Here is a 23,628-nt window from a genome sequence, read left to right as displayed (position 1 = left end):
AAGCCTCAAACTCGCAGCACCGGCGAGAGCGGGGAAGTAGACACGGGCACAGTCAGATGAAGTTGCGCGGCGTGGGGAGCGATCTGACCTCAAAAACAAGTCAAGGGTTTCTCTCTTCACCACGCAGCAGCCGCCATTAAGAAGGGGAGGGAGGAGCAGCTGGGAGGTGGGAGTGAAGCGGGAATGGGCGGGTGCGGGGCCGCAGGGGACGCAGCGGTGGGAAAAACGAAGGGGGAGCTGGCGAAAGGTAGGGGAAGGCAAAAGGAGGCACAGAGAGAGAAGCAGAAACTGTGAAAGGCAAAAAGCAGAAAACAGTGAAGAAGGCCGAAAAAGACTACAGCAGACACAAAGGCAGACACAAAAGTACTCATCGCAGCTACTGATGATATTTGAATCATCCTGGACTGAGGAGAAACAGTGGCCCTCATCCGACTAAACTTCTCTGCAGCCTTCAACACTGTCTCCCATAACACCCTCTTCAGAAGACTCCATAATATTGGCATAGAAGAATCCACTCTCAAATGGATCTGTTGCTTCCTCAAGGGGCAGAATTCTAAGGGACAGGTTTCCACCCTTCACATCAAAGACCAAGAAACTGGATTGCAGAGTTCCACAGGGATGGTCACTCAGCCCCACCATTTTCAAAATATACATGACATCGCTCGCCACCATTATCCGATCACAAGACATCACCGTCATCTCCTGCACTGATGATACCCAGCTCGTCCTCTCTCCATCAGGCAGAAGAGCCACAGTCAGAACTGATTTCACCAACTGCATGACCAGGGTAGCAGACTGGATTTACATCAACTGGCCATCAGGGCTAGGGTCAACACCCTCAGACACACAAGAAATCTAGGGATCATCCTAGACAGGTTCAACATCACAGCTCAAGTCAATGCAGTGTGTACCTCCTGCTTCCTCATCCTACGCATGCTGCTAAAAATCTTCAAATAGTTTCCTCGGAACACCAGACTGATCATCACGTAAGCACTCATCACCAGCAGGCTGGACTATGGCAACACTCTCTTTCCCGGAATCTCAAAACAACTCCTACAGAGACTCCAGACCATCCAGAACACTGCTGGAAGACTCATACTCAACCTCCCACACTACAACCACATGACAACGCACATCAGGATGCTTAAAACTCAGCAAATTCAAACTTCTCACACAGACACATACAAAGCTCTATGCAGCACATGACCAGAATACCCGAATAGCCACATACACTTTTACCAACCCGCCAGACACCTATGCATCCTCATACTCACTCGCACACATTCCCGGCAACCACAAAAGCATAGCTGAAGATCGTTCACTCTCCTAAATCGCACCCAAGAAATGGAACGACTTTCCTCAACACATCAGCCTTCCTACGTCTCAGCGGTGCAGTAACACTTTTGGCCAGATCGTGGTGCCAGTGTATAATTCCACGACTGGGGCAGCCCAGTGTGGTCTAGCAATAGAAGACCGCAAGTAAGTCAGCCATCTCCTGTTGTCTGTTGTGCTTGCGAGGAGTAAGGGAGTGAAAATGGGCCACGATTATAGTGGACCCATTTGAGAGAGCGTTGTGTTGGCCGCTAGCACTGTGCTAAGGGCAGACACAATGCAGGAGTTGCGTTGTATGGCAACACTTCCTCAGTGCTTTGGTTGGGGCGCCGGAAAACAGACCCAGACAAGCCTGGTAGTTGTGCAAACAATGACCGTGTGCCAGGCTGATCTATAAACTGTGGCTACACTTTATCGTCTGTTCTGATGAACCCCAGACGAGACCAGAGCAGCGTGCAGGGGTCACCTTTTTATGTGTCAGCAGACAGGAAAAGCCTTGTATATAAGGGTGGACCTAAATCCCACTCTGTGTATATTGTGAGCAAAATGTATGTCTGACAGCTACTAATAGGGTTGCCAATTTTCCAAAAGAAAAATAACAGCCATTTGTTCATGTTTTAAGAGACTGCAAAGGCAGAGACATAAATAGAACTTCGTATAGTCAACTGTATTCATTTGTAACATAGGGGGTCATTATGACCCTGGCGGTCCTGCCCCGCCACGCCGTTGGCCAGACTACCGACAGCGTGGCGGTGCAGGACTGTCAAATTAAGACAACGATAGTGAACGGACTGCATTGCAGCCAGTTAATCACCTGTACCACCAGGGGGTGAGGGCCGTCTGGGCGAAGGTTGTCCACCTTCGACCTGATGGTCCACTAAACACCGCCCGCGGTATTTTGAGTATCCTTACCGCCAGGGATTCCTTGGTGGCATTCCTGCCACGAAATCCCTGGCGGTAAGGATACTGGCGACAGGAATACTAATTTCTGTTGCCACTACAGGACTCCCCAACTCCCCCCCTCCATGTCGGAGCCCCCCACCCCAGACCTCATCAGAAGCCACCCATCCTCCCAGGCAGCGACACCCCCGCCCTCCCAACCACGCATGCACATACCACACATACATACATACACGCACACACCCACACTCACTCATTCACATGCACACATGGCCACGACCCTCCCCCCGCCCCCGCATACACGCACACATGCGTCCACCCAACCCCGCATACACACAGGCACACAGACACTTGCACACACACGCACACACAAACACCCCCGCGCTCCCTCCATTCACCCACACATACATTCCTCATTCACGCACACAACACTCAATACCCGTCCCTCCCCTGTCAGTCGATCACCTTACTTGGTGGTCATCCGGGAGGGAACAGGGTCCATGCAGCCTGCTGAACCGCTAACGCCCGCCAACACAACACCACCACGCCCTCTACAATGTAGTAATACGGCGGGCAGTGTTGTGGTTGCGTGTCGGTGGCGACGGAGCAGGCTCCACTAGTCCGCTGACCGCCAGTATGGCTACTAGTGGCTTCCCCGCCAAATAATGGCAGAGAGCAACCAGCAGCCATAAAATGGTGGTCTGAAGACCGCCAACAATGGCGGTCATGTGGCGGACGTGACTTCGGCAGTCTGAGAAAAAGACCGCCAAAGTCACAATGAGGGCCCTAATCTTTCTGTTTTAGTTTACTTATCATTTTGGGACCATTAATGCAATTCTGGAGCACATTTTAAAATGCTTTCCTCTTATATTAGCTATGTAAGGTATATACTGATAAGGGGGAAAATACAGGATTCCTGTGGTTTTTCAAATTTTTGTACCAGCAGGATCAGTAAAATACAGGTCATGCTAGTAAAAACCCTGCCAAAGAAAAACTATTTGCCCTGTCTAAACAGAGTTCTAAAATGTAGTTCCCTTGACATGAGAACTGGAAGCACATTATCCATTCAAAAAGATGGCAAAAAGGTATGCTATAGGCAAGGCTGGCTTTTGGCCTGGGCAAGCTGAGCCTATGTGCAGGGCGTCAATCTTCCAAAGGACATAAGCTGTCCACCAGGTTTTTAACACCCTAACAACCTGCTTTCTTGTGCTCCCTCTCACTCAGTCCCTCCCTACTGCTGCCACACACTATTAGCTACCACCCCAACAGATAACTTGGCACCAATGTGAGTAGTTAATTTGTGAGTGATTCATATGAGTTGTTGGAGGTGCAGATATGTATGTGTTTTGAGGCGAGAACAAGTGGGGGGGACACATCAGAAGCTATTTAGAGGAGAATGCGGCTACTGCCCTGTCACCCCAGATACTGTGGGCCGCATTTAAAGTAGTTGTCCGAGGGAGGTGCATAGCCGCATTCATGGAAATTCGGAAGACACTCCTAAGGGACATCATGACAGCAGAAGCTGAGTTACGCACATTAGAAAAACAAAGACCAGAACACCCCGAGCTTCAAGGGGAGGTGGGCGAGGCCAGAGAGAAGGTAGCGGAGCATACTGAGAGGCTCCACTGCTCCGACTACAAACATTATATGGTAAGGGCCCATTCTGAGAGGGACAAAAAGGGTACACTGCTAGCGTGGCTGGCCAACCCTTCAAAGAGAGGGCCTCCCATCGTAGAGATCATTATCCCCACAGGAAACAGATATATACCGTCAAGAAGAGATCAACGTCATTTCCTAGAATACTACACCACCCTTTACACAAGCGTCAGGCAGGGGGAAGGGGAAGATATGCGATCATTCCTTGAACCTCTCCCACACCAATGCCTGACTGAGGAAGAGACAGAAGCTTTAGGAGGCAATATACAGGACACAGAAATCAGAGAAGCCATTGAGGGCCTAGCACAAGGGAAAACCCCAGGTACAGATGGACTCCCCATAGAATTCTACGCCATGTACATTAATGAACTGGTTCCTAAGCTGGCGCAGTTATACGGCACAATAAGAGAGACAAATTGCCTCCAAGACTCCACAAGAGAGGCTATAATAATTCCATTGCTGAAACCTGGCAAACCGGCTAATGACAGCGGAGCCTACAGGCCTCTATCCATGCTTAACTCAGACTACAAGAATCTTAGTCGCATAGTAGCAATGAGGTTGCTTCCATTTATGGCCTGCTTGGTCCACACAGACCAGGCGGGGTTCATCCCCACCCGGAACACTGCTCAGAATATCCGCCGGGTTATCCGCATACTTGAGGCTGACATACCAAAGAAAGGAACTGCGACAATCCTTTCAGTGGACGTAGAGAAGGCATTTGATAGCCTAGAATTGAAATACTTGTATGCAGTCATAGAGCATATGGGGCTAGGAGAGGGATTCATTGGAATGACGCAGCTGCTGTACACAGACCCTAAAGCCCGAGTCAGGACCAGGATTAATATTTCCGGCCAATATAGGGTAGAGAGGGGCACAAGGCAGGGGTGCCCTCTCTCTCCCTTGCTATTCGCGTTGACAATGGAGCCATTGGCTTCCCAGGCGTGAACTGCTACTTGGTACCAGAGACTAAGGTGCAAGGACTAACACCACAGAATAGTGCTCTATGCGGACGATTTACTTATGTTTCTACCGGACACTGGACCGGAACTAGAGGGAGCTCAGGCACTCTTGGCACAATTCAGCAGCTTAACAGGGCTACGGGTAAACTGGCAGAAATCCCATCTATACCCACTCTCTGTGAATAGCAGCCCGCCCGAAGGGCTGCGACATGTCTTTTGGGAACCTCGGTGCATGACCTACCTGGGAGTCAAAGTTTACCACGCCAGGGCTGATATACTAGAGGGCAATGTAGGTAGCGCCCTTAGGGCACTGAAGTCTAATCTGGGATTCTGGAAGACACTTCCATTATCGGTAGCTGAGAGGATAGCACTTATTAAGATGGTGGCGCTACCAAGACTCTTACACTATTTTGCGGTCTTGCCACTCTGGATCCCTGTCGCGCTTTTCAGGGAGCTGGACTCCTCAATAAGTGCGTTCATATGGGGGGGCTGGGAGATGCAGGGTGGCTCTCGTCACTCTGAAAAGACAGTGATCGGAGGGAGGCCTGGCGGTCCTGGACTTCGAATCGTATTACCTGGCGGCCCAATTGCAGTGGCTGACCCGGTGGACGGCAATTCGCCATCTCCAAATGGATGGAGAGCCCCAGCGATTTCTTCCCTCCCCGGGTTGGCTGGCCTTCTCTTTCGGTTCATTGGGGCTGACCCATCGGATACCCCGGAGGTCCGAGTCCTTTGTCTATGTTGGAAAAGATGCCTCCAGAAGACTGACACCAGCACGCATTACATACTTGATATCCCAATGACATGTCTCAAATGGATGCCCCATGAAGGCGACTGGGGGCGGGCCTGGCGGCTTGGGAGGAGGCAGGGGCCACACAGCTTAGAGACTTATACAGGGATGGAAGCTTGATGCCCTTTGAAGACTTCAGACAGGAGTATGATCTTCCACAAGGTCACTTCCTGCTGTACCGATCAGTCACCCACACCATCCATACACATTGGCAAATGGGAGGCGTGGAACCCGGACCTCACATGGCCAGCAGCTATATAAAAACCCCAGATGCAACATACAGGGCCATAACCGGCTAATATGGGGCAATCCGTAGTGGAGCAATGCGCCCCTCGGACGGCCTGCGAGAGAAGTGGGAGGTGGACTTCGGGATCCCGGTACTGGAAAAATCCTGGGAGCAGATACCAGAAAGAGCGCTGAAGGTGTCTTGAAATGCTAAGTTTTAACTCCTACACTTTTATGTTCTACACAAAGTATATCTTACTCTGAGACGGCTTCATGACCACCTCCATGTGGCAGACGCACAATATCCCCGCTGCGGGCAAGAAGCGGCAGACTTTATCCACATGATGTGGGCTTGTGCGAACCGAACCGATTACAGGGAAGAAGTGATGACATATGTAGCTGGGATCATAGACTGTGAAACCTCTTGCACGCCGGGCCACTGTCTCTTTTTGTTGGTTCCCTCATACCCCCAAGAACAAAGCCACTAGTAAGTTACAAGATCTTGCATACACCTTGGCCAAAAGAGAGATAACAAAGAACTGGAAGAGACTGCTGGGCCCCAATCTCCTTTGCTGGAAGGGGGAATTAGAGTGCTGGGCAGAATACGAAAGCTTAATACTACAAAGAGAACTCAGGCAGGGCAGGAGATCCCCCAAAACTAATGTGCGCTTGGGAACAGCTGGTTGCAACCCTGAAAGATGAGACTAGGATACCCCTTACTGAATCTAATGAACCTGCACCATCACCCGTCGCCTAAGGAAGCATTGCTCCTACAACAGGGAGAGAATTAGCCCACAGGGCAAATTGCCCACAAGCTTAGTACTACTGAAACCCTAAGTAGCACAGTGGAAGAATACATGCACTTGCACACATAGCACATAGCAGGCTATGGGTCGGGGAGGTGGAGCGGCATAGGAGGAGGAGGGGGCGTTAGAACATTACTACTCTACACAACATGATTATTAAATGAAACGACGAAGCTTTAACTTAGTCCTAGCAACATGTGAACAAGCATTAGAATCTGGCCCATTAGAGGGCAGGGAAATCGAAACACTGACTGACAGAAGCACCACATATATTACCCAGCCATGAAAGGTGGGGCAAGCGAAACATGCCTAATTACTATGTGATAATGATTCCAATCAATAAAGTTGCCACAATTACTAATGGTTGATTAAAACTAACAATTGCTATAGTGACAACTGTATAAATGTAGAGAAATGCTACAAGTCAGAGGAGGAATGTATTGGTACTAACATTTCAATAAAATCTGTTAAAAAAAATGTATGTCACAACTCTGATATTATCAGTAAATTACATCTGAAAACTAAAGGGATTCCCAGATGTGTTACTTTATTCACCACCAGCAGCGAGGGTGCTAAATGTCTTTTTGCCCGCGGCGCTATCTTGGCAAAGGCCGCCTCTGGCTGTAGGTGAAGGACAAACACAAGAAAAGGGAGGAAAGTTATTGACTAAGAAGCAAACGAGGGTAACAAAGAAAAATACGTGGCAACATTTGTAAACACCAAAAGAGGGACATTTAAAAAAAAATTTGAATGGTGGAATTAATTTTCTCTATTGACTTGTATTGTATGGGTGGGAAATTAGGTGGGAGAAAACTAAAATAAAGCCACATTTGGCTTTAACATTCGTGAATCTCTCGCCTGAATCCAGTGTGTTGGCAAGTATGATAAAGCCAACCAAAGGGAAACAATTAAATTATCCGTAGGCCATTGTAGGCAACAGCTTTTGTCTTATCTTTGTTTCCATGGCCTCTGGTTTAGTTTCTCTTTTACTTTTGACAGCTCCCTGAAAGCGAGGCTTGCAACGCGAGTTCGGACAGAGCCTTTGGAGACTGTCTCAAATGTAAGGTAGTGATTGGTTGGTCTGATGAAAGTGGGCGTTTCCCGGGCCGGATCCGGTTCCTGGTTGTGCTACTGACTGAGGGAGACGTGGAACATTGCTGCAGAGGAGGGCTGCCATGGCGGACCGGAGAACAGGCGTCAGCGGTGGCACTAACTTGCTCTTCAGCTCTGGACCCCCAGACCTCAGCTTCAACGTGCCGTTCATCCCCGTTAGTCGTGCGGGTCTCGTCTCAGGTGAGCTCTGAAAGCCAGTGTTAGAAAGGGAGATGAAAGGGGAAGAGAGTAGTGGGGGGCAACGGATTCAGATCTTAATGGGTGTCAGTGACTTCCTCGGTGGCTTAAGATTGCGAATTTTGTAGTCCGCAGTGCCGCACCATTAAGGGTGTTATGGGTAGCTGAGGGATGCACCTTTCGGGCATACAAAATGCAAGCTCCCCAGTTAAAATCCGTCCTTTTATACAATTCATGAACTTGAAGCACACTATAGTTGATGTGGGCATAGGAACGTCGGGGTAATGTGGGTCATGGTGAAGAACGCATTTTGGGAGATCAGGAGGTGCGTGATTAACCACTGGTAGTGTTAGGGATGTCAGTAGGACGTCAGTGGGGGTCATGAGGAGGTTGTTGTCATTGCAGTGGAGTATCTTGGTGAGATCAAGGACATACGAGTGAGTTTTTTTGGGAGGCCTTTGTAGCACGCCCAGTATCCTATAAAATTTGAGGGAGCTGTTGGTACTGGGGGCTAATGTTTTATAGTAGTGTTTCCCGACCTGTGGTCCGGGGACCCCTGGGGTCCGCGAAGCCTCCTCAGGGAGTCCGCGACTGTTTAGGAGATTGGATAATATTAACAGATTAATAAAGTGAATATAAATAAAGTGGCTACATGTGAAATCGAACATTTTAAAATGTACTGTAAATGTCAAGGAATTTGAAATTGGAGGCTAGGAAATTAAATTAGTATCCTCATACTGATTTGTGAGAGCAGTGAAGGTGCATCAAACTGAAAATAGTATGGACTATACATGGCTTTAATTGAATTTAGAAAAGCTCTTACCTTCCTATTAAAATTATTTAAAAAATCTTTTTATCTATATTTGTTTGCAAATTAAATAAAATGTGTTATCATTTGTGTACATGTTTGAATGCATGTTTCTGTATTTTTTGTGAATTGTGTTACGTTTCAAATCATCGACAATCTGTTGTCCAGGGTCCCCAGCTTCCATTAATAACCCAGTAGGGGGGGTCCCTGGATTCGAATAATGATTCAGTGGGGGTCCGTGGGTTCCAGTAATGATAAAGTGGGGTACCACAGAAGTCAAAACCTTGGGAATCGCTGTACCAGACAGTGCAGCTGTATGGTTGCAAACAACATATTGTCGGCGCTTGGAAAATGACCTCTCTGAAGGGTTACCCCAAACTTTTTGCCTTCCTCCTCTTCTTTTTCTGACCTCATTTTTGCTGGCTTAGGACTCTGGACACTTTACCACTGCTAACCAGTGTCAAAGTGCATGTGCTCTCTCTCTAAAAACATGAGATTATTGGTTGCTACACAATTGGCATATTTATTTATCTATATGTCCCTAGTAAAGTGCACTACATGTGCCCAGGGCCTGTAAATTAGATGCTACTAGATTGTGCCACCCACCTAAGTAGCTCCTTAACCATGTCTCAGGCCTGCCATTGCAAGGCCTTTGTGTGCAGTTTCACTGCCACTTCGACTTGGCATTTAAAACTACCTGCCAAGCCTTAAACTCCCCCTTTTCTACACAGGTCACACCTAAAGTTGGCCCTAGGTAACCCATAGGGCATGGTGCTATGTAGGTAAAAGGCAGGACAGATACTATATGTTTTACATGTCCTGGTAGTGAAAAACTCATACATTTGTTTTCCACTACTGTGAGGCCTGCTCCTCTCATAGACTAGAATTAGAACTATCCACATGTACTTGTGAGTGGTAGATCCTGATCTGGGAGGAGTGACCCTGTCATGTTTAGTATTGCCAGAATAGTAATTGAAAATCCAGCTTACTGGTGAAGTTGGATTTAATATTACTATTTTAGAAATGGCACTTTTAGAAAGTAGGCATTTCTCTGCACTTACTGCCATGTGTGCCTTACAGCCTGTCTCCAATCCTCATCTGGTCTGTCCTGGTTGATAGCTCCCAGCTCCCCTTGTGCATTCTACCCAGACAGCCATAAACAGAAGACACTTGGTCACATCTGCATTCATCTGCATACTGAATGGCTTTCCCTGGGCAGGATGGGTGGAGGGGCTCTCTTTTAAACATTTCAAAGGCCAGTGGCCTGCCCGCACACAAAGGACTTATACCCCCCCACCCACCACAGGGATACTGGCAGACAGGACTGGGCTGAAAGGGGAACTTGTGTACTTCAAACCCACTTTTTGAAGTTTCTCTCACTTCAAAGGCATTTTGGGGTATATAAACTGGGTCTCTGACCCCACCAAATCAGACACTTCTGGATATACACCTCCACTCTGTCAGAGGAACTGCCTGTTTGCCCAAAGGACTCATCTGAACTGCTTTGCTGAGAAGGACTGCTGCCCTGCTTGCTGGCCTCTTACTTTGACGGACGGACTCTGCCTTCCCCAAAAGTGTTCTCTAAGGGCTTGGATTGAGCTTGCCTCCTGTTCTGAAGTCTTGGGGACATTAAAGACTTCACCAGGTAGCTTTTAGCTAGTTTTTCTGACTTCAGGCACACCAAGAATGACTTCAGCGACGCCAGCACCAACGCCGCAGCTACTCCCGCTCTGTGGACATCATGCACGCAATGACCGGGGCCTGTAACTCAAATCAGACGTTGCTGCTACACCGCTGATGCCACGTTGGATCATAGTGAAGTTAACACATCACGTCTTGACGGAGTGAATCCATCAACCCCTGCCGGTTCACGAGGAACCAACGCATCACCACTGATGCTGCACCAGCTCCCTCTGCAACTGGATGGAACTGACGCCTCGTCCCCACCTGCATTGTAGTGCAGAACAGACACCTCATCTCCCCGGACACCGGAAGGGACGCACGCTGCTTCGGCCCCAGTGACGCCTCATCTCCCCGACTCCGTGTGATGTCTTTGTTTCTTCGTTTTAAAAAGGTACTGTACCTGGTGGTCCGTGGGACTTTGTGAGCAGCACTTGTTTTGTCAGATTATGGGGAGCAACTCAGTCAACGACGCCGTGATAGCCCCAGTTCGAGTTATTGTGTTTCTGAGCATTTTACTGGGATTTCCTCTTTAAAAATGTATAACTTGGCTTGTGTACATTGGATTTTCATTTTGACCTTATTTTATTCAGATATGTTATCTATTTTTCTAAACCTGTGTGATGTATTTTTGTGGTGTTTTCACTGTGTTACTGTATGATTTATTGCTCAAATACTTTACACATTGCCTTCTAAGCTAAGCAAGCTACCAGAGGGTGGGCACAGGATAATTTGGATTGTGTTGTGACTTACCCTGACTAGGATTGTGGTCCCTACTTGGACAAGGGTGTATACCTCTGCCAATTTGAGACCAGATCTCTAACATTGACCTTCCAAGAACATGGATGAGTTCGCATTCCGACTATGATGCCTCACCCTCCAGTTTTCAAAGAAAATATTTTGCACATTTTTGGGGTTGAGCACGCAAGCGCTTTGATCTGTTGTAAGAATTGTGGGCTTTTAACCACGCCCACCGCAAGCCCATCACTTTTACTTGTTCGCGGGCTTGCCTTTCAAAAATCCTTTGTTATCATTGGTAAATGCTTTGTTTGTCCATCCTTGGGGCGGTTTTGGTACCGCCTTGCAGACTGCCCCTGTTACGTGAATAATTGCACGATTACCAATACGTTTGATTGTGAGCAAACTTCTTTTTTGTTTTTGTGAATCTGCTCGTTTATGTCAACTGTTATACTTTTCATTTTTAATTTAAGTGACAAGAAAAGTCCAGTCAGGAATTTACTACGCAAATATCACTAACCCGAGCAAACGTGAGACCCATTGCATTGCAAATACTTGTTTCTTCTTTTTATTTATCAATACAACTTGGATCAGTAAACAAAATTAAATCCTAGTGTTATTTTGTAAACGCACAAAACGACATAGGTAGCCTGTTAGTGGCATTTTTTTTTTTTTTTTTTAAATACTCTAGCCATGCTGCTCAGCACTGGGGATACTGTTTGACATCTCTGAAAACTGTTGGCAAAGCCAATAGGTCCAAAACGTAAGAGACACTGGCCTTTTCAATGCTGGTTTTTTAAGATGACGCTGTATGGTTTAAACCAATAAAGTAATTAAATATGACCTAAGCAGCCACATAACAGCGACTACAACTCCCAAATTGCATTAGGATTTGAAAATGAAAGGCCATGACTGGAAATTAGTGTACCTGGTAACATGGAGTCACCTGGTAACCTCATAAATATGCATGACTAATTACGCAAAAGGAGGTCTCTGCAGTCCCCAGGCAAATTTGGAAAAGGTCTTGAGTGATGTGTATCATTTTCCAAACTGACCCTTATTCGCTGGTGCAATTATTCTTTTAGAAAAATGTTGGATTTTTGTAGCGAAGTTTCTGGATTTCAGTGCACTCTGCCCCTCCCATTCCATGTTGCAACTGTGTCGCATTTCTAAGAAACACGTCTATGTCTCTCAACTATGACATATTAGTAAACAACCTGCTCATCACAGAGCTGAGCTCACTGGCCCATCCCCATGTGGCACGGTTCAGAAATGAATACTCCAGGACTATTTATTGTCTTATTTTCTGCTACTAAACGTAACCTACAACATAGGACTACGTAAATACCAGAAACTAATGACCGTCAATAAATGAACATGCCGCAAAAAAAACGTAAGTGTGCCCTAAAATTTCCATTTGCCGCAATAACCTGGGGTTTCTCATTTTTCAAAAATGCTGTCACGTTGAAAGAACTTCTGAACTCCTGGAAAACTTGGTATCAGACCTCCCTAAGACTTTTACTGGAATCTTCCATGAATTCCACAAAACCAAAAATCCACTCTAAACATAATGCTAAGCATATCGAAGTCAATTAGCAACTTTTTTTTAACAATCAGGCACAAAATCATAAAAATGTCTCGGAATTACTTGTAAGTAGTGAAGAGCATGTAGAAGTAAAACGGGATATAGGGACATCTACAGTCCCTTGTGTTGACGCCTTCTGAATGAAACTAAACTAAAGGTTTTTTTAAAATCTAGTTTAAGACCCAGACAAAGGGACTGACCCGTAATCAATGTGGAATAGCACCTGAACTCTGGTTAAATCAATTCCTGACCCATGAGCATTTTTACACAACACAGCTTTAGCTTCAAAGCCGATCTAAGAGGCAGAGTCAAACTTGAACTCTAAGTTTATTACCTGTGTAACTGGGCGATTGTGAGGTCCCGAGATGTTCTTTTCCTCCCACTACCACCATCTCCATCTGATGTGCATTCAATGTCAGTCAGTTGCTCTCCATGTGAAGCATACAAGCTATAAAACAGTGGTTCTCAGCCTTTTAACTTCTGTGGACCCCTACTTTATCATTATTGTAACACAGGTAGCCCAAATGAATCATTATTGGAATTCGAGGACCCCCTACTAAGTCATTACTGGAAGCCGCGGACCACGGCCTAAACACTGTTGATAATTTGAACCGCAAAACAATACATGCATACAGAAACAAGCATTCCATGAAACACATAAACAAAAGATAACACAGTTTATGTTATTTGCTAACAAATATAAATAAATAAAAAAAAATAATTGGCAGGTTGGAGTTTTTCATAATTAACTAGATGCCACACGTTGTCCATACTAAATTGTTTGATGAACCTTCACAACTCCCAGGAATCAATCTGAGGCTACTAATTGAATTTTTAGCCTCCAATTTCAAATTCCTTGACAAGTACAGTAAGTTTAAAAATTTTCAACTGTACATTAAGCTGCCACTTTAATTATATACGCTTTAGTAATCTGTTAATATTATTTAATTTTCTAAGCAGTTACGGACCCCCTGAGGAGGCGTCACGGATCCCCAGGGGTCCCCAATCCAGAAGTTGGGAACTATTGGCCTAGGGTGGTCATCAAGGCCTTTGCTCATAGACAAGTTTCCATCAGACTGTGACTTAGCATTATTTGTTAAAGAAGATAAGCTTACATTTGACACATTTATTTTTCCACCTAATGTATCCACTGCTCAGTAGTTTGGTCTTTCTTGAACCCCCTGTCGATTATACTAATTGCACCATTTAGTGTCCATCTAACCGTCTGTTGTCATTTTTAGCAAACTTCCATGGTGCAGCGTCCTCTTATTGTCTTAACTTAATGCCCCAAACAGTCTTGCATTCTACAACCAATTTAGGTAAACCTAATAATTTTCACCTGGTATCTCGAATGCTTGGTAAATCTTCATGAATACATCTTTCATCGCTGACCATTTCGACCTTAGATTAGGCAATCATGGCTCTTTTCTACTGAATTCCTTAATGCCTTCATGCTGAATTGGTGTCTTAAAGTTTGCGAATCTGACCAAGTGTTGGTTTGACTGACTTGGATCAGCAACTTTCCTTTCTGGTGCCTCATACGGGTGCACATCTTGTTGACACTACCTTCAGCCGAATAAATCCAATGCTGGCTTAATGCACACCGCCTCCTGTCATGATCCGCTGAATCGGTGCTTGAATTCTTGATCCTCCACCAGGCCTAAACCCTACATCTACAGCTCTTTGATACCCACTAAGTCACTCTGACCTGGCTTCTTCCACTCTCAAGACTTCCTTTTTGGGGATTTCCTATTTTTGGTAGGATTTCTTACTTGCTTATTTTGTACTCCAAGAATTTAGTGGAGGGCTAAATGAATAGAAATAGCATATGCAGTAGCTACAGTTTATCTATTGTGTTAATTCAAAATGGATCATTTTCTGGTTTGAGTCAAATAACTTTTAAACTCTCAGAAGATATTTTTTTAATAGTTTTTTTTTTTTTAGCTCTTTATTAACGTTTTTGTGATATTATAGGTACAAGTACAATTATGTTCACTTAACTGTGATGATAATAAACACATACTACATTGTCACGTTTAAATTCAAAATGGATTGTGTAATGTGGTATAATTGTATCTCCACAGCTTTCTGGTTTGGAGACGAATAGTGACGTTATAGTGTCAAGATGCTTTGGCAGAGTGCTGCTGGGTAGTTACAAGAGTTTTTTTTTTTTTTTTTTTTAAATATTTTTTTTTAGTTTAATTGATTCAAAAGATGTGATCTTCACTTAGGTCGACACTATTGTAAACATAAGGACTGAGTTTATGGCTGCTGAGGTATATATAAGTTAAGGCATTAAAACACATATTTTGAAATAAGATTCAGGTGTGTGTTCATATGGATGAGTCTACTCTGGTTATGGTTCACTATTTTGTTACTGCAAATTGTTGCAGCTAAGCTGGTTTTCTGAGGTCTTCATTTCTGACTGTTAGACTTCAGACTATTGGATATTCAGGATTGTGCATTCAAATAAATAGGACGGGTTGTTGACTTTAACATGTAGGAGCAACTTCTAGAATTCTGCTCTAGTAGTGGAGTGGAACACCACTGCACCAGCCTTTTTATAAGTTTTCTGTCCTTGGCTTCCATCGATAGCGTCACAACCTGGACAAGAGGCTGCATGAAATACTTTTTTTATTGCACTAAAAAGATATGGTCTGCAGAGTCAGAAATAGTGGGAGGACCTTCCCGAATGCAGCACACTATTGTAAAATATGGATCTTAGGCTAGAAGTGTATTAACTGGGCAAGTACTTGCTGTTATAACAGATATCATAAGGAATTCTTACTACTTATAGTTACTTGAAAGGGGTATATGTTATTATTCCAAAGTCAGGAAAGTACAGGAATGAGTATTAGGTCAAGCCTTTTGTATAGGTAAACCATGTTAAACACCTTAATTTTCTGTTGTGTTTTGTCTCAGATGATGTTACAGAAGTCGGAGAGGAGGACAGCTTCCTGGGTCAGACCTCTACAGCCACCACCCATGCACCACCAACGTTTAGCTACTTCTCCCAGGCTCCTGGCAACAATGACCCTTTTGCAAGTATTGGTCAGCCTCCTTTGGGTCCCACTGGCCCATCTGTAACAAGCGCACCCTTCTCCAAAGCGCACACATCTATGGCTGTTGCGTCATTCAGTGGACAGACTATGCCTGCCTCACAAGTTCCCAGCATGCCACCTACATTGGGTGGGCCTTCTGTTCCTCAGATAGGGACTGGCACATATTCAACTGTATCCCAGAGCGTCTCCCAGAATTTACCACCTTCCTCGGCCATGACCTCTACAGGGTCAACCCAGCAGGGGTATAATCCCTATCGCCACACAAACCTGAGCAGCCGCGCCAACCCTTATATTACTCCTCCACAGCTCCAACATGGGCAGGTGCCCGGCCAGATGCCCAGCCATCCCTCACAACCGCCAACCTTTTCAGCACCCAGCCAAATGTACCACAGCGCTCCTGCTTCGATGCCACAGGTAACAAAACATTTTTATGACAGACCCGTCGCTTCATAGCCATTGCTTTACTATATTTACAATTCACCTCTCTTGAGAAAACATTGTGACCTTGCAAAAGGAAGATACTTTATTCCAGTAGAAAGCATTGATAATATTGAATATTATTTATGTCATTATGTCAAAAGATGACAGGTTAAAAGTGGTCATGTATATTATGTTAAGTGGCTAGCCACAAGTATAGCCTGTTGTCACTAATGCCGCAGTGAATTCTGTAAATGAGACAAAGAAGCTCAGGCATTAGGAAACAACGTTTTTTCAGGTTGCACCCGAAATCAGGATGGTCTGTGATCTTCATAAAATGTAAAGGGAGCTTGCTTCCTAGGTGTAGTATGACCTGCACTGAAAAAGCTAAAATTCCTGTCTCAAAACCTATTTGAATCTGTTTTATTGTTCTTGCGATTTAGAGTAGCTGTGAGGTAGGTAACCTAGCTAGAAATATTTGTGTGGCCTCACACACAGATCATGATGTCAAACGTTTACATTGTCTGTATTGATGGTTCAGTGGCGGAAGCAGTTTTGATTGTACTGGTTTTGTTTACAATTCTATACAGCTGTTGTTCAATTATGTGGAGAGTGTAGAAAAAAAGTACCTGAAAAATACAGCAAACACTTTATTTCAACATTTTAGTTGCTGGGGATTTACTGTCTGTTGTCTCAGGCCACATTTAAAATATAATGCACATCTCACTAAACATGGAAAGGATACTACAGAATGAAAAGGTGGAAAAATGTGTCACTAATTAATTAAAATGTGTGTAAAATTGTTGAGTAATCGTGTTGAATTGTTATACCAGTTAAAGTATTTCTTATCAAAATGAGACTAAGCTTGGGTTTGGTTGTGCTGCATTATTATTATTATTATTATTATTATTATAAATTGATTGTATCCTTGTTGAATTGATAAATAGGCAAAGTTGGAAAGCTAGAATTTCATCAAGTTTAATACAGTGTGTCTTTCATCTTTTCTCATGCCGGCAATAAGTGGAAAGTCTCTTACTACTTCCAGTTTTAACACAGTCCATATTTCTAAAGTCTCTTTGGAAGAATTGTGACTTTAACCCTTTATTTAAATAGTTTAATGTGGAACAGGTTCGTTCAAGCCTTACAGCACTTAATGGGGGAACATTTCTGACACAGATCAGGATAGTTTGTTAAATTTAGTCTAAATTAGTTGGTTTTTAGTTTCCTGTTCAGTTGTAAAACTAGACACTAGACTGAGGACCACAGGCCGTCGTTCAAAAATGTTGTACATGTCCATACATTGGCATAATGAGTGATTTTTGGAATCGCCAGCCCCAGCATCTTCTTACTGCAGGGCATTCCTGCTCCTTCAAATGTGCAAAAAAGCAAATTCAGGAATTGCTCTGATGTTTCGCATTGGGAAGTTAGGATTCTTTTCTTTCTTTTGAACACCACAAACTCATTCCATAGGTTCTTACAGTTAAGTCTGACAGATCACGCCCCCTTTTATCTATACCACATTTCTGTAATATCTAAGTGTTCCATAAATCTCTTGCAGCTTTTGTCACAGTTCCAACAGACTTGTCTGCTTTGGGTATGTAAGCCCGCTACAAATAAATAAGCCATTTCACTGGTGAAAAAAACAGTTAGAATTTCTTTAAAGTGACTTTAGTTGGTTTGATTACCTACACCAATCCACAGTGATCAAGCCAGACCATACCGAACACTTTTCAGAAATCCATTTCCCAGCCTTTAAAAGTAAAGTAATCCTTGGCTTGTGGTCCTTTAAGGCTCCACTCCCTGTATGGAATGTTGAAGCTTGTGTCAGTTGGTCTGAGGAGAGAATGCATCATGGAGCCTGAAGGAAAAGTGGTAAGAGCATGTGAGCTGTCCACAGATCCCCTTCAATGTGGGCATGTAACCTGTGGGGAAATGGTTAACAGTGAAGTGGGGCAAGATGCTATCAATATCTGCCCCTGCTCCATGTTGTTGATACCTTGCGAGTGATGGGATGGGGTTTCACCATTAGTTCAACTTCACACAGGGTATGGGGGAAACAATGGGATAGCCTCCTTTGCTATCTCTTCTGCAACACATGTAGTATGCAAATATCCAAAGAGAAATGGGGCCGTACTCTGGGTTTGCAAGGATTATATGTTTGAGATTTCATTTGTGGTCTCTGAGGCACTGAAAAGAGGTTATTGGGGGAAGCTGAGCTGTGGCAATCAGAAGGCTTGATGGGGAAAACGGCTTCATACAAAGTGATTATTAGCCAAAGTAGATGGATGGACAGAACACTCTTAATTTGAACTGTAGCACACCAAGAATAGTACCATTTACACTTGAAAGGAAGTTCTTCCATAATAAGTCTTCTTAGACTAGTGAATCTAAAAGGGACAAGAAAACATCTTTGGATCATGGGTGCTTTGCTGTTGTGTGGAAAGATGTGTACGCTTTTGCTGATCTGAAAATGTAAACATGCTGTCTGCTGGTCTCTGGATTGGGCAATGCTGCACAAGGTCTTAGCAGTAAGAAGTAGTACCACTGTGGTCACTTATCTTCATAAATCCAATAGGGGAGGCATTCCATTGTGATGTTGAGCATTTTGTTCTGAGAAAAACGCCTTAGAAACGTGGTTGGTAATGTGTCCATGAGGATGAAACGCCAGTAGTTCTTGCATACTCTCCTTCCACTTTTTTGCGTAGAGCACATCTCTCTCCACTAGACTGCAGTGCCCTCATGTACGGTATGCAGATGTTCTGTTGAAACTTGTGGAAAAACTCTACTGCACACCCACAAACACACACACAAGTTGTGTATCAATTTTGGGAACATCACTGATGCAACCAATTCTGCACTTTTATAGGGTTTTATGTGTTTTTAAGTACTAGTAGTTAGTCTTGGAAACTGTAGGGAGATGGGAGCAGTTGTATTAAGCCACAAATTAAACTGCTGGATTGGACTTCAAGTATAAGTTATGTTTTGCTCAGAAGACTGGATGTGAGTTCAGAGGCTTTACTGGAACTTCCAAAGCAGGGTCATGTTCTGAACAGTAGCCGTCACATTGTTTTTCAAAGTCATGTTTATCTTTTAAAGACAAATGTGTGTTATGCGTTTATCGTTTTTAATTAGAACACTGATCAACACTTGCAGTAGCCTAGTTTTTTTAGGAGATTGGAAATCTAAAGTGATTTTGCTTAATAGAGAATAATATTGATAGTACTAAGGTTGACAGTATAATTCAAGGTGGTCAGGTTTTTGTGGGATCATGTACACTTGGTGGTTCTGACCAATGAGCTGCTGTGATAACCACCTTTTTAGGGTCGAGCCTGCGTTGCATGCGCATGCGTATTGCAGCGAGACGCTTTAGTTATCAGAAAAGGGCTCGGAGCCCTGTCGACGTCACGTCAGTGTGTTTCATTGGTTCGTGGGCTTGCCTAGTAAAATCTGCTTGCTTCCATTAGTCGAAGGCACGCATACGTCATGCCTTTTCCGGTGGCTAGCCCTCCTCGAGCACATCGACCAAGTACAGAAAACATGCGAGGCTCGCTGTTTTCTGTCTGGCTCGTGGACTACTTTTTCTCTAATTTACTAGCGCGATTTCGCTTGGCAGAAGTCGAGCGCTTTACATAGTTAATTGCACTTTTTAGGGTTACGTACATAAATGCACTTTTGCTGATAGGTGAAAAGTCGGGTTAGGAGTTTACAACGCGATCAGCTCTAACATGAGCAAACGCAAGATCCGTTGCATTGCAAATGCTTGTTTATTATTGTTCTTTATTGAAACTTTTTCGTGTGTGACACGTTCCAGTGTAAATTATAAAATATCATATTAATACACAGAACAGGAACATATAGAATTACGGAGGACAGGATGCTCTACACATAACTACAGATCAACTACCCAAGTGTTCCGAAGGTGGGATTCCCCTGATAAAGCGAGACAAAGAGTGAAGAGTAATGGTAGGAACCCTGTGAGTGCGATCGAGCCAAAGTCCCTGTGCGCCTAAAAGAAATAACACCAATATAGACAAAGTCCCTACAGCGAGTGCTCCTTCAACCACCCACAATGATTTGTCAAGTAATGGTACAGCATTGAAACAACAATCTCAGAGATCTAGACAGTTCAAAATATAACATCCTCTGCTTGCTGGAGAAAAAGTGAACAATAAGAGTAGATCAAATCAGAGCAGTTTACAGAGGAAAAGTAGTGAAGTGAAGGTTGAAGCATTTGTGAAATGAAGATGACTGATATGGAAGATGGAGTCATTAACTGGTTCCGTTATTTTGTGACGTTTGCAAGGTGATTGTGATAAACCATTTATGTTTTGCATCTGGTAATGGTTGTTGCAGTGGTTAAATGTTGTTTGAGACCACCAGTAGGGTTAACTGAGACATGTAATTATTGCTTAGATGATCTGCTTCATTGGAAGGGTAACTGTGATTAATATGTATACTTTTCGGACAGGATTGACCCCAAACTCTGCCTACGTTGCAAGTGATAATATCACAACTGATAATTTGTTATCGTTTTCCATGAAGTTTGAAGTGGTTGTGGCTTCAAAAGTTATCTGAATCATATGAACACCTGTCCCACGAGGTTGGTCATTGTTTGAGGAACCTTTCTTCAGGAGAAAGCATACATTGCTGTCACAGCTATGTTTATCCAAAACATGCTTGTTTTGGTGAACAGTGAAACCTTTATTACTTTGAATTTCTCAAGAGATGGATGTAAGTAAGAACTAAAACTTCCCTGGCAGTGTCGTAGTTTCTTTTGAGTTTGGGCAGAACAATTCCTTTATGCTAGCACTGGCTGTGCTTCCCCAGCTCTCTCTGTTTATATATTTGACCATGCTTACATGAGACATTTAGTGGGATAGATGTTGTCATCACTTAACTTATGTGTTACTTTTTGGTGTTGGAGATGTCTAAATTGACATGCATCCTTCAATACCACTGTGGGGGCGCAGGGTGCGGTTGACATTATAAGAGCATTTACTTTTACGTTTTGTTATACAGCAGAGCACCTGAAAATCGTTTGTTTAGAAGTTTAATGTTTGAGAATTACCTACCCACTAATGTAACAGAATGTCTTTTTTCAGCCTTCTCACACACCTCCGTTGATGCCGCCTCCCCCACCAATGCAGGCACAGCAGTCCCAGCAGTTCCCAAGACCAGCTGGACCTTTGGTGCAGCCACCACCGCCTCTTTTTCTGCAGAACCAGTACGAGCCCATCCAACCCCACTGGTTTTACTGTAAGCAAGTGGAGAGCAAGCAAGTCTGGATGCCCTTCAGTGTGCTGGACTCCGTCACCATGGAGGAAGTATACAACTCTGGTAAGCAGGAGAAAGAACTTCTGCTTCCCTTGACATTCATAAATGACTTTACCTTTATTTTATGATTTTCATTATCTAATTTCATATTTGCATTGGGTTTGGCAAATCATTTAATAGAATTCCAATTAACAATGCAAACATTATGAAACAAACACAAACTTACATATGCCTATCAGCGCGAAGCCTGAAACTGTAATTCTGACTAATAATGAATTACTGGACTTGTATAGGACATTGAAAGTACCGTCTATAGCTTGATAATGTAGTGCCTGTAAAACTGTGCTTTTAATTGTGGATTCCTAATGACTAAATGCACGGTCTCTTGAATTTATAGGACTTAATCATAGTTGTTTCAGCTGAATGAATTTCACCAAAATGTATTCACTAAGCTATCATTTTTCTTTTCCGATCTGTTGTTTTTCATTGAGCATGGGGACATCCAGCACCCCCTGCACCACCTTATCATTCTCCCTTCTCCTCTCTGCTACTCTTACAAGCAAATACAGTTGTTCGTCTTGGTTACTATTAAATGCCTGTGCATGTATGTGTTTTTGGCTCTGATGCCGAGAGTGGCAGTGATCCTGGTCTGCATCATATTTTTTTTCGAGCTAAGGTGGAAAAGCCAGTTGGCTGGGATACCCTGGTCAGATCTTTTAATTTTTTTATTTTTATTTTTTTTACTCATCTTAATCCGTTCTTCTAAAAGCATAATTAATTGTTAATGTATTAGTGTGTGTACATCACTTTCTTTTTTCCCTTGTGTGGTCCAACCACCTTTCTGGGTGCTCTGATTGTATTATTTTCATAGCACTTTACAACCACTGGGAGATCATGAAGCTCTCCAGCTTGCATTGGAGTCCTGGTTACCCTCTTCAGTGCATGGTTAGAAGGGTATTGTTTGTATCCTCGCCTGATTGGGACACTCTGAGTGCGGTGTGCGAGGTATGATGAGGTGATGGAAGCATGGACTGTCAACTGTCGCACAGAAGCATGGGGTCTTTCAGAGATCATACGAAAAGTGGCAGTCGTGCATGTAGATTTTTACCATCTTTTGGATTAATTGTATTGTAAGTGGAAAGCCATTTTTGATGTACATCATTGGGGTCCGCTATGATATATGAAGTCCACAAATGGCACAAAAGCCTACCCTTAAGTCTTACTTGGACAGTTCACCCAGTGCCTCGCCACTGTTAAGCAACATGTAAAACGCTTTCTTTACACTTTAGATGAGCATTTATTTTTAACAGAAAAAGCTGACATGGCATGCTGTTGCCGTGTGGCACACTTCTGAATCTATCTTCTAAGCTGTTTGCCCAGCTGAGGAGGTCACACACACAGGGCTGTGAAACGTTTAGCCTGGCAATGTTCAGCTCAGGCAATGAGCTGAAAGCCCTCATAGTGCATGTAGAGTGCTGGGCTGCCTGACCTGAGCATGAGGAGTGTCTATCAGACTGACCTTAGCTCAGCCTGGCAGACACTCTTCATGTCTGCTCTTCCTTTAAGGGTGAGCCATTACTATTATTATTACAGTATGATACTGTGGTATCAAGTCAGGTGTTGTTTATTGGTAGTATTTGTTTTGTGCATAATATTGTTTTAATTTCAGCATTTGTTATTCTCTTGAATAGCCGTGGTGAGGGAGGTATTGGCTTTAGGTGGATGTGGGTACATGGCATTTCCCTCATTTTAGCACAAAGGGATTTTGGTCGCTGATGGCTATAAGAAGGCATTTTAACATTTTAACATCTTTTTATTGCAAGATATGCAACATGTAAAACAAAACATTGCAGCAGTAAAAGCAATAGTGACAAGTTGCAGCCAATCGGTCTTACAGCATCTAAACAATTCCCATTTCTCCCCTCTCTACCCTTGCTCATAGTGAATTCAGGAGATTACCGTAACATTAAGTTGTGGTCCACTCTGGTTGGCTATTGCCTCGCATTAGGCGGGATACATAAGCTACCTCGATAACCATTCCACTTCCCTCAGATTTTAGTCCATTTATTAGGGCAGCTCCTACTCTCGTACACCACCTTTTTATGC

General features: G+C 43.9%; 1 protein-coding gene across 1 annotated transcript in view; it reads left to right on the top strand.

The window, feature by feature from the left end:
* Positions 1–23,628, top strand: part of SEC23IP (SEC23 interacting protein) — a 216,400-nt gene that overhangs the window by 6,451 nt on the left and 186,321 nt on the right. Inside the window, exons 2-4 of the mRNA XM_069239230.1 lie at positions 7,668–7,961; positions 15,692–16,245; positions 21,351–21,585. Of these exons, the coding sequence (XP_069095331.1) occupies positions 7,844–7,961; positions 15,692–16,245; positions 21,351–21,585 (907 nt within the window). The 5' untranslated portion in view covers positions 7,668–7,843. The remainder of the gene's footprint in view (positions 1–7,667; positions 7,962–15,691; positions 16,246–21,350; positions 21,586–23,628) is intronic.

This window comes from Pleurodeles waltl, chromosome 6, assembly GCF_031143425.1.
Source record: "Pleurodeles waltl isolate 20211129_DDA chromosome 6, aPleWal1.hap1.20221129, whole genome shotgun sequence".
NCBI classification, from domain to species: Eukaryota; Metazoa; Chordata; class Amphibia; order Caudata; family Salamandridae; genus Pleurodeles; species Pleurodeles waltl.
Note: the sequence above shows the minus strand (reverse complement) of the source record. Positions and strands in the feature narration are given on the sequence as shown.